The sequence below is a fragment of the Octopus bimaculoides genome, chromosome 6, assembly GCF_046866305.1.
Source record: "Octopus bimaculoides isolate indiv1 chromosome 6, ASM4686630v1, whole genome shotgun sequence".
NCBI classification, from domain to species: Eukaryota; Metazoa; Mollusca; class Cephalopoda; order Octopoda; family Octopodidae; genus Octopus; species Octopus bimaculoides.
Genome location: NC_142933.1, coordinates 41,167,181 through 41,179,680, shown reverse-complemented (window position 1 = coordinate 41,179,680; position 12,500 = coordinate 41,167,181). Strand labels below are relative to the sequence as shown.

Sequence of the window (12,500 nt, the reverse complement as noted above, 5' to 3'; positions counted from 1 at the left end):
AAATGAACTGATAGGTTGGCATGTTACATCTCAAGGAAGACGATATATATATGTATATATATACATATATATATTTGAATCCTTGTGACTTAGTCGTTTAGCAAAGGCATAGGATAAGTACCAGATATATAAAAAATTGTGATGAGATATTGTTCCATTTGTTTTGTCTCTAGAGTGGCTGAGTTCCTTTTGAGCATTGGGCCTCACAAAGGAAATGACAAAGATCTTTGGCTTTATGTCATGCTTGAGAAGAAGACCCATCAAGCCAAGCAATTTTGCAGTCATGGCAGATACTGGTGTCACACAAATGGCCACCATGCCGGTAACACATAAAAGTATCCATTACACTCTCTATGCAGTTGGCATTATGAAGTGCATCCAGCTGTAGAAAACCATGTCAAATGTGACTGGAGTCTGGTGCAGCCTTCTAGCGTGCCAGCCCAGGCAAACCATTCGACTCAGCATGGACAACGGACATTAAATGATGATGATGGTTTTGATGACAATGTGGAATTAAATCAGAGAATGAAATATAGTTGGTGAAATATTAAATATTTCCTCATTTCATGATATACAAAGATATTGTATTGACTCTTGATAATGCTGACAAATTCCAGTGTCTTAATTTATTTCTAGGAATTCTATTTAGTTTGCAATGTTGCTAAGTCATAGTTTTTTAAATCATAACAGTCACTGCTTGCCACTGCCCACCCACTTTATTATTAGTATTAGGGCCAGGTCTCTGATTTGAGACTGCCTTCCTCGACTAGTTTCAAAGGCCCTGTGAAAAGATTAAGGAGCCATAGACACTGCCTTTCTCTCTCAGATTAAAAGGAAAGCAGCATAACTTAGTAGCTTTTCTCTCCTGTTGCTGCCGTTGTTATTGCTGTTTGTGTGTGTGTGTGTGTGTGTGTGTGTGTGTGTGTGTGTGTGTGTGAGAGAGAAATAGCAATGAAAAGTGACAAATGATTAAAGACTATGCTGGGACAGATCCATCTAACCCATGCCAATATGAAAAAGAAAGATGCCAGTTGATCATGATGAAGACAACCATGATGATGAGGATGTTGAGGATACTGTAATGTTTTGTATTATTGTTAACTTATTTAAATTGTTGTAAACTACTGAACCTGAAATGGTAGGAGCTATGTGGGTTATACTGCATGTAAGTTTCATTGTGTGTCTATGGTGAGTATGTGTGACATGTGTAAAGCCAGTGATGAAGTGTATTATTTTGAATAGTCTAAATATTTTTGCAGCTTGTAACAAAAGAAATCAAGAGCTCAACTGGAATGGAAGCATTGTTTGCAAACTTGCATCAGATTATCTTTATTTGATTAAATGATAAATGAAGTGCTGATGAGAACTCTGGGTGTTAAATCATTTCCATGTATTAATTAGGATAATGATACTTTGCTATGGAGGAGAGGATGTCAAATTAAATAAGCCAGTATTTTACATCCTGTTTCTTGGTCATGTATTTATGGTAACATCACTTGTGCTGGTGCAATGAAAAAAGTACTCTGTATATGTTTGGAAATTAGGAAGAACATCCAGTCATAGAAACTATGCCAAAACAAACATAGGAGCATGGTGCAGTTGTCAGGCCCATCAGATTCTACCCAGCAGTCCAGCCTGTATCAGGAGGAAAGATAGACATTAAAAGATGATGATGAACAATTCTTGGGTTAAATGTTTAACTGAATGATAAATGTAAAAGATTTTTTCCCTTTGAATTTAAACTGAATGCTTCTTTCTTGATCTGATTTTCAGAAAACTGTATTTATTTATTGATATTATTTTGATATACAGAGTAAAAACTTAATAGTACATAAAAAACACTGTAGGACAAGAGTTTAATGAAAAAAAAACACTCTTACCTTAATACTACAATAAAACCATCAAATAAATTGAACCCGTCACTAATGTATCCAAAAAGACCATACGCTGCAACTTTGAGCAGCATCTCAACAGCAAAAAGAAAACTGAAGACTATATTGCTGTATTCTAATGCTTGTGTCAATTCTTCTGGCTGCAAATAAAATATGAAAAGTGAGAAATAAATAACAAAAATGTAAAAGTGTATTGTATATGTTTTATGAAAGGATAGAATCTTTGTCACATCAAAAATTAAATAATTAACAAAATTACCATTACATCAAAATTACCATTACATCAAATGAAATTACAAGTATTTCATCATAAATTAATGGATAAAGAAATCTATATTTATTTGGCACGTTCAAAATTTGCTTTATGTAAAGATCAATAAAAAGAGATTTGTGCAATTTTATGAGGACATCGTTTTATAGAAAATGTGTAGATTTTATGTTGTATTGACTCTAAGACCTCAGTGCAGAATAAAGAAAGTTTGTATAGATTGGAAGGGAATAAAATACAGGTGAATGTATAATGAGAATTTGAAGAAAATTTGGTTAAAGAAACTGATGCAAATTAAAAGTATTGCTTCTCCTCAAAAATGAAAGGTGCTGATTACTGAGATATCGAAACTATCCAGATATGTAAGTCATGTGCTATTTAATAATATTATTAACCATGTTGTTATTACAGTGCTATCATTAATAACTGGCAGAGCAGTGTCATTGTTAATAGCTACAAGAGCAACAAAGATTAACTGGACAGATACAATTACAAATGTATCAAACTGTAGTAATCTGATATGAAAGTCTCTGAGATTGCTTTTAGCAAAATGAGTTCTGAATGGATTGATCTATATAACATCCACTCAGGTGGGGGAACAGCACATCCTGTATTTAGTGAAATATCTGTAAGAGAAGTTCTTTGCTAAGGAAAAACCATTTCTTTGTATCTGACAATCCTGTAGAAGCTTTGGACAGAGTCTCATATGTTGTAATCGGGTGGGTGTTAAGTGTGCATGAATAGATTATGAGTGTTATGATGTTATTAAAGAAAGTGCTATTATCAAGGCCCTAGTTAGGGGTGAGTTCAGTGAGAAATTTATTGTATACAGGGCAGTGCTCACCAGAACTCATCGTCTATTATAGCTCTTGAGTCTATAATTTAAGATTTGCATGTTGATGACCAGGTTTTTACAGAAAAATCTAGCAGAAAGTTGCAAAAATGTCTCATCGTCTAGAGTCCAATGGTCCAAAAGTCAACATGGCAAAGATCAAAGTATTCATTAATAAAACAGAGCATGACATACTACTTCCACCTGGGAAGTAGTCAAACGTGTAGGGAAAGAGTTGACAGGAACTGGATATTGTGTACTTAGTGTTAGAAATGAATACACAAAGTATAGTAACAGAGAATTAAAACTTCAGCTGTATTAAATGCACAGAAATAGTTATCAGTAAGAAATGAAGATGATGGACAGTTTGGATAGCTAACTAGATGTAGCTGATAATTTATGTTATTTGGATGGAGGGAAAAAGTTTACTGTGTTAGGAAGGGATGGAAAAGTTCAGGGACATGTTTCATTTACTGACAATAAAGACTTGCTCTTTGGATGTGAATGGAGTGGGTATGATGTATGAAAAGATTGATACCACAGAACAGTGTGATGTGGACATCGAATATGTAAGATCTGTACAAGCTGGAGAGACCTGTATGTATAATGGATGCTTAAAATTAATCTGCATGAAAAGTGGAGAACAGTAAGATTAGAGAGTGACTGAACATTAAAGGTAGATGTTCAAATATGTTGCCTATACACCTATATTGGCATGGACATTTAATATATATATGGATGATTAATGTGAAATGAAGAATTGCTCTCTGCTGTTGGTGAAATATTTGAAGAAGAGAAATAAATTCTAAGATATGGGATTATATTTAAATCTCTGAACTTTAGAGAATACATGATGATAAATTGACAAAATGCTGTACAGCATATCTACTTAACCCAGAAGGGAAAATGAACAACAAAACACTTATAATGGTGACTATGATGACCTAGAACAACTAGATGAAAGAAAGCATAGGTCTGATCATACTCAAGCTGCTTAAAGAAAACATTGAAGGAATGTCTGTGCTGAGGGGCAGTTTAAAATGTGGCTGAGAGTAAATCATGATCAACCAGTTTGGACAACAAATTGACTGTGTATAGAGTTAAATTAGAATGAATCTGTTATTTAGAACTATTAAAATTATGGAATTAAATAATTAAATGAAAATTATTGCTGCGCAAGTGATTTGTAAAGGTAAGTTTTTGACACCCACTATCAACTTTGCAAATGTAAAACAATAACTCCAAAAAATTTGATGGGCACAGTTTGTTGTCATAGTCTCAACTACTTACTGGCAAACTCCTCACTGAACACATCTACAACATTTAGAACACTACTGCACTTCTATACTAAAGCACTCTCTTTCCAAAACATCAACAGCCTCATTATTTTTATAAATACAGATAACTAACAACTGTTGTACCTGCTTCCATTGTGCCCACCACCAACATTTACAGGCATAGAAATAGAATTGTGGAGAGAGCATAAAATGTTTAGACTGCAGTCAAAAGCAAGATTGTATAATAAATATTGCTTCTAAGTTAATTTGTTTCGTTTCATAAATAGTAGTTGAAATTCTTGTTTAGTTTTGCGGCAAGCCCTTATGATCAAAGGCATTCTAGTCATGGTCACACCATCTTATTTTCAGGCTGCATAGCTATAGAACCAAATTATCCAACGTACTTTTCCATTTTTTAAAATGTAAGTTGAGTGAGATTTAGCCCTTTTGTTACTATATTTCAGTTGAAATATACCAACTTTGTTTCAGTTAGTTTTAAAAATAGTGAAAAAGTTTCACAAATAACTATCACTATTAAACTGTTGTTTAGAACATAAATTAGCTGAAATTTTGGCGGAATATTTTAACTTAAATACACTTTAAAACCAAAGGTTTGTATCATGGAACCAGGGGTTGGCTTCTGGTGGGTTTGTATCAAAACAGTTTACTGTTCTTTTTAGAGAGTCTGAGTAACCACTAAGAGGTTTGAGTGTTGACTTGTTGAAACGCTGCTTTTTGATGACAATAGTGATGATTAAATTTGTGAAATTGAGTCTGTGTTGTTAATTCTAATTTTCTATTATGAATATTAATATGGACTTTACTGGGGATTAAAAGTTGACACCATTATTAAGGCAGTGAAGGCAGTGAGCTGGCCGAATCATTAGCAGTACAGGCAAAATGCTTAGCAGTATTTTGTCTGTCTTTATGTTCTGAGTTCAAAAGTTTTCAGTGTTGATTTTGCCTTTCATCCTTTTAGGGTTTATAAAATAAGTACTAGTTGAGCACTGGCATCGATCTAATTGACTAAGACTTCCTCTGAAATTGCTGGCCCTGCACCAAAATCTGAAATCATTACTAAGGCAGTGAGCTGACAGAATTGTTGCCCAAAATGCTTAGCAGCATTTATTCCAGCTGTTTACATTCTGAGTTCAAATTTAACTGAGGTCAACTTGGTTTTTCCTCCTTTTGGGGATTGATAATAAAATAAGTACCATTTGAGTACTGTGGCTGATGTAACTGACATGCTCTGTTTGCTAAAATTTGCCGATGGTATGCCAAAATTTGAAACTATTATAGGTCACATCCTTCAAAAGATAATCCTGAGTTACTCCCTCATTATCGTATATTAGAACAAGATATTTTTTCAGTTAAAGCATTATTATAATGGTTTCAAATTTTTCCAAAAGGGCAACAATTTTGGAGGAGGGGATGAGTCAATTACATCGATGCTAGTGTTCAACTGGTACTTATTTTATTGACCCCGAAAGGATGAAAAGTAAAGTTGACCTCGGTAGAATTTGAACTCAAAACGTAACGACGGCTGAAATACCACTAAGCATTTTGTCCGGCATGCTAATGATTCTGCCACCTTATATATCATTATTATAATAAGAAGAATTGGGAGGCTGGTGCCAATGCTAAAAGATTTATTCAGTCATATTACTTTACTGTCTTGTAAGAAGTGATTTCCAATAAAAGAAAGGAATTTGTTAGTGCTGGTTTTCAATTTGAATATGGGTGAAAGTGTTTCATACCTCTGAAACAGAGGCCCCCTCATTACTTCATAAGTTCTAGTACTATATTAAGGTGGATTTAAAGATGATGAGTTGGCAGAATCGTTAGCATGCTGGGCAAAATGCTTTGCAGCATTTCATCCATCCCTACTTTCAAATTCTGTTGAGATTGACTTTGCCTTTCATCCTTTCGGGGCTGATGAAATAAGTATCAGTTGAGCACTGGGGTTGATATAATTGACTTACTCCTGCCCCTGAAATTGCTGGCCTTGTACCAAAGTTTTAAACCATATTAAGGTGAATTCAATCTACTATGCTAAAGTTTTATAGAATTGCTACCAGTGAATTAAAACTGGGTGTATATGAAGAAGCACATGTCATAATGCGTAAAATATTAAAGATGAACACTTGTATTTTAGCAAAAAACAAAGTTGGAAATGTGAATGCTTTCTTTGATTGAAGTTATTTACTTTTTCCATTGCAAGCAAATCTACACAAGAGAATAATGGAAAGTGGAAAAAATAAATAAATAAAAGGAAACAAATTTAGACACTTTTATATTATTCTCAGAAAGAAATTCCAAGAAAGTTTTGCTCACAGTTACAAAATTGTCTGGATTCATGTAGAAGTTATTTATTTTATTTCTGTTGCGAAAAAAAAAAGCTCTAAGCATGTAAACTAGAAAAGCTACATTATGTCAACCTCTAGAATATACCATCCTTAAGTATAGTAACTTTTATTAATAAAATGGAGAAATAAGAAAGTTGCTGCTGTTTCATCATGAAATCAGTGCTTATGACCTGGCTGATATCAGAAAGTAGAGAAAACCATTTGGTATCTGCTGTTATAATTTCTAGTTTTAAATGATATCTTTATGGATGGGAAAATGTGTGATCTTTATTCCCTTTTACTCATTTAGGTATCTCATTTCATGGACTGCAGCTATGCTGGGGTGCTAAATTGCAATGCAGTTACTGTCTACCAATTTTGTAGACAATAGCTGCATGGAATCCCATGCAGTTGGATTTGTTCAGCTGTAGGCGCAGTAATAAAAAAAATGGAAAACAGTTCAAAGTGCTGTGTAGCAGGACAGAACTCAGAACCACACAGTTGCAAAATTAACTACATAACTACACAGACAGCTCTATGTGTTGTGTTATTTGTTTTAATATAATAAATTTAAAGCAAGCAATTATTCAAGGAATGGAAATTGTAAAAATACCATTATTACAAACTTCACATTGAACATAACTGTTTCTCTGAAGAATTACTTCTTTATAAACTAGTTTATTATGAAACTATTTCATGATGTCAATGGTAGAAAACAACTGTTTTACTATTGCTATGGAATAACTATGCTATAAAGCAACTGTCTAAATATCTATAATGAAAGCATACAGAACATTCTCTTTAGAAAAATGTTCTTTAATAGAAATACAATGAAACAGAAGATAATGATTTCCTCAAAGGAAAATATCTGGAACATTCTATGACAATAAAATTCATGTGGAACAATCCATTTACTGCAGTACAATTTAATGGAAACAGCGTTTAATTATAACTTTCTTGAAACTTGAAGGAAAGACTTTGAAAAAGAAAAAAAGTATGAAAAAATGAAAAAAGCAAGTGAAAAAAAACAAGTTTTAATTTCCTCATTTTAGATTTCCATTCTGAGGCTGTCATTGATCCTGAAGTGATGGATTAACATATAATTTCTTTTTATTGCATTTTTATATCTACTTTTCTATGTAACAACAAGGCATATGTTTCTGAAAATTTGATTATTTGTATAGAATCTTGGATGCTCTTCATAACACTTATTATTTAACAGTGATGTGTGTGAGTGATGTCTAATGTTGTTCATTAATTGTAGTCAATTCTGATCTATTCTAACAGGCTATGGCTTTTCTCTTTCTCTTTTTTTTTAATGGCTTACTCATCAGAAGAAGAAGGGCAGCATTCATAGTGTCCATGATTGATAGCAAACAAGAGAAGAAGTTATCTTTAAACTGGAGACCTTGTCCAAATGCTTGCAACAAACTGAACTGTTATGAAGATGCCCAAGGACTGGGTGGTGGTGTTAAAACACAACAGATTAAGCCTATGTTCCCAAAACAGGCTGGTCTCTCTGGCAAGCTTCCACACTAATTCTTTTTCCTTTTTTTTTTTTCTTCTTACTTGTCTAGTCTGAGAGTAACCATGCCTTTTACAGGCCAACTCAGATTAGTGAATTTGAAATCATTAATGCTTCATTAAATCCACTGCAGGTCAAGTACAAATATGGAGAAGATTCCCGAGGGTCAGTACTCTGAGGAGGAAGGATTGGGGATACTGCAAGATTGGGATATTACAAGACTGCTTTCATTAGTTTGATGGCATTTTCAATTCCACTGAATAGAATAGGTGGCACTTCTTCCAACATTTGTATGTATATGTGTGTATGTGCATATGTATTTTTGGATACACACACACACATGTGTATGCTTATGTCTGTATATCTATCTATCTAATTATTTATCTATTATTTAGTTTAGAAATTAAAATATTGTTTTCTCAATTATCCACAGGTGGGAGGTTGATGTCTACATATATGAAATTATAATAAGCATCTGAAGTAATTCTAGCAGGCTATTATTTGAGGAAGTAAAGAGCTGGTCTAAATATCTCTATGTAATTCTGGTGGGATTTGAACTTGAAATTTATAGGGACTAATTCCAAATAGTGTCACACATTTAATATATTGCCATTAAGCATCACACCTGTCTACTCTGAAGTATCATTAATCCTCCTCCTTTCTTCTGTAAATATTAGGATGTTAGCTATTACTATCAGTTCATCCACTATCAACACTATTACCATTAACACTATAGTCTCATATTTGTGGCAATCATGTTGACTTCCAGCTATTAATATTTATATAGTAACACCACATTGTCCCTATAGTCCTTGGCACTAGTATTCATTCAATGATAACAATAATTATCTATACCACCACAACTGCTACTGCTTTAACCAGCTCCCCCACCACTAACACTCTAACATCACAAGGCCACTGTCAACTGCTATTATCTTCCCCCATTATCAGGTGTTTCCCCAATCTCCCCATCCATCAACACCACTATCTCTTCTACTACCTCCACCAACATATCAATAATATCAGTCAATAATTGATCTTCTGACATCTCAGCATTCCATACAGTTCACTATTCTTCTTCTTTCACCTCACTAGCACTAAACCAACAGCACCATCCTTATCATGGCCAACCAGAACTAAATCCCTCCACTAAATATCACAAAATTAACAGCCATGGTACAACCTCCATATTGATCGATTTCTTTACATAGCTACAAGAATATATTCCATCAGGAAAGACTTTTTTTTTTTGACAGTACCCTTGAATAAAATGCATCTCCCTGAGCCATTGATGGAACCTTTGTGTGGTCATTCAACCTGCTAGAAATAGTAGCCAAATCTATCTTAAATCATCCTTGCCCCGTCATCTCGTAAGAGACTTCATTTGTTCCTTGAACACTAATGATGAGAATTACTGAGATATAAGAAGAAAAACAAACTCTTCAGTATATGAGTTAAGAACAGAACTTCCATGTGGCATTGAATCTGCTTGATATAGTGACAATGAAATTGACTTTAAATCATATCCTGTTATCTAAAACAAAAACAAAAAAAAAAGAAAAGTAACGATACATTAGATAATAGAGTCCACTGGGACTCTTTAGTATAGTTGAAAAAAACAACAAAAAAACAAAAGAAAAACGAAAGTGAAAGATCAGCTGGTCATTGCTGGAATTCCTTTGATCATAAGTTCCACTTGATCAAACCTGACCTGGGACTAAACAACAACAACAATAACTGTAGCAGCAGCAGTAGCAACAACAACAATGAAAATGATAAACAAATCATTCTGTAAACCATCATCCACTTTTTGTTGGAATATTTCCTCAACAGGAAGAGCTTATATAATGTCCATGTCATTTAATATTCAGTCGATAAATATCTGTATAATGGCTGTGATCACTGAATATTCAATGCCGCTTCATTGAATAAATGATGTTATTTTTTTACCTCTTTTCTCCAGCTTTTTTTATTTTTTTATATTGATAGTACTCTTCCATTTCTCATTTATGATCTCAGCTGGTTGTTGTTGCTGTTGTTATGGTTGAGAAATTGTGTTCTGTTGTTGTCTTTGTTTAGCACCTAACATGTCCTGATTGAACAGTCTTACAAAAAGCTTCCCTGCAATGACACCCTTGCCTATTTCTGTCTCAGGCACTACATGGTCAAATGTATCAGGGACTACTTAATTCAATGTATCGATGAAGTGACTGACACAGCATTTTATCTTTGTATGGGTCAAGAAAATAAGTATCAAATAATTTACTAAAGTCATTTTTGTCAACTGTTCCCTTTTTTTTTTCCATAATTTGTGGCAAAAAGGTATAAATGTTACAAGTTACAACTGGTTATTACTATTATCATTATTATTAGGGTGGTGAGCTGGCAGAATCATTACCATGCTGGGCAAAATGCTTAGCAGCATTTCTTCTGTGTCTGTGTTCTGAGTTCCAATTTCGCTGAGGTCAACTTTGCCTTTCATCCTTTCAGGATTGATTAATCAAGTACCAGTGAAACACTGGAGTTGATGTAATCAACTAGTCCCCTCTCCTAAAATTCCAGGCCTTGTGCCTTTAGCAAAAAGAGTTATTATCATTATTATTATTAAGGTAAGGCAATGACCTGGCACAATTGTTAGTATGCTGGAAAGAATGCTTAGTGATATTTCATCCATCTTTATGTCGTGAGTTCAAATTCCACTGAAGTTAATTTTGCCTTTCATCCTCTCAGTGTTAATGAAAAAGTACCAGTTGAGCACCGAGGTCAATGTAATCAACTAGAACTCTCCCCTCAAATATTTCAGGCCTTGTGCCTATAGTAGAAAGGATTATTATTATTATTATTATTATTATCAATATTAAGGTGGTGATGGGGTAGACTCATTAGCATGCTAGACAAAATGTTTGGCAGCATTTCGTCCATCTTTGTGTTCTGAGTTCAAATTCTGCTGAGATCAACTTTGCCTTTTGTCCCTTAGGGGTGAATGAAATAAGTACCAGTTAATCACTGGGGTTGATGTCATTGATATACCCCTTCCCTAAAATTGCTGGCCTTGTACCAAAATTTGAAACCATTATTATTATTATTGAGTGAGAGAGCAGTGCATGCCATCAAAGTGACACTGGGTAAAATATACGAAGCCCATTATACCCATCATGACTACCCGTCTGATAAGAGTACACCAGGCACATGCATCACAACCATATGTGCGCAACATGGTGATCTCATATCAAAATAAATAGCGCATGACCTCGCAGGTGGGGTCCAGTTAGAATTTTGTTCAGGTTGAGTAGCCCTTCCCGCTCAAAAGGTCCCTGAATAAGGTTTGTTTAAGGATGTTAAATAAAACTACTGAACAATAATAATAATAATAATAATAATAATGATAATAATAATAATAATAATAATAATAATAATAATAATAATGATAATGATGATGATAATAGTAAGGCGGTGAGCTGGCAGAAACGTTGGCACACTTGGCGACATGCTTAGTGGCATTTCGTCTGTCTTTACGTTCTGAGTTCAAATTCCGCCAAGGTCAACTTTGCCTTTCATCCTTTCAGGGGTGATAAATTAAATATCAGTTGCATACTAGGGTCGATCTAATCGACTGACCCCCTCCCACAAAATTTCGGACCTTGTGTCTAGAGGAGAAAAGAAAAATAGTAATGATAATAATAATATGTTTAGCAAATCATCTTCACACTCAGCCAAAAGTCTGTTCAAGCAAAACCTAAGCAAAATTTCTCTGCACTTTCATTTTAACATTGCAAGATCGGTAGAGGTGCAAGTTTTTAAAAAGCTTTTCAGGGAATACCATGGAAAACTATATGGAAACCAGTGCATTTCTCTCGCTATCATCCAGGGCAGTGCCTTTTCCATTTTGTCTATTAGTGCCATGAGCAATGTTTCTATATTGTAGGAGGCAAGATTCTCCATTAATCCGAACAGATTTTAGTTTTAAGGAAATGTGCATGTATTAAAAAAGTACATTATTTAACTTAACATTGAACCTCACACAGGCTGGCTTACTGATGTTTTCAAAGGTGCGATTCTAACATGTGAGAACTCTAACAACTAGACCATGCACCCTCACACTCACACACACACACACACACACACATACATGCATACATACATACATACATACATACATACAAATATACATATGGATGTATGAATGAGGACAGCTGTGTAAAAAAGTGCTGATCTCTAACTGTGGAGGGAACCTGTGGAAGAGGTAGACCTAGGAAGACATGGAGTGAAGTGGTAAAGCATGATCTTCAAATGTTGGGTTTCATGGAGGTGATGACAAGTGCCTGAGACCTTTGGCGATATACTGTGCTTGAAAAGAGTTG

General features: G+C 34.3%; 1 protein-coding gene across 6 annotated transcripts in view; it reads right to left on the bottom strand.

The window, feature by feature from the left end:
* Window positions 1–12,500, bottom strand: part of LOC106884336 (voltage-dependent T-type calcium channel subunit alpha-1G) — a 1,091,242-nt gene that overhangs the window by 447,626 nt on the left and 631,116 nt on the right. For all 6 annotated transcript variants that reach the window (XM_089353777.1, XM_089353782.1, XM_089353780.1 and 3 more), the window contains one exon: window positions 1,881–2,032. In XM_089353777.1, coding sequence (XP_089209903.1) covers window positions 1,881–2,032 — 152 coding nt within the window. The remainder of the gene's footprint in view (window positions 1–1,880; window positions 2,033–12,500) is intronic.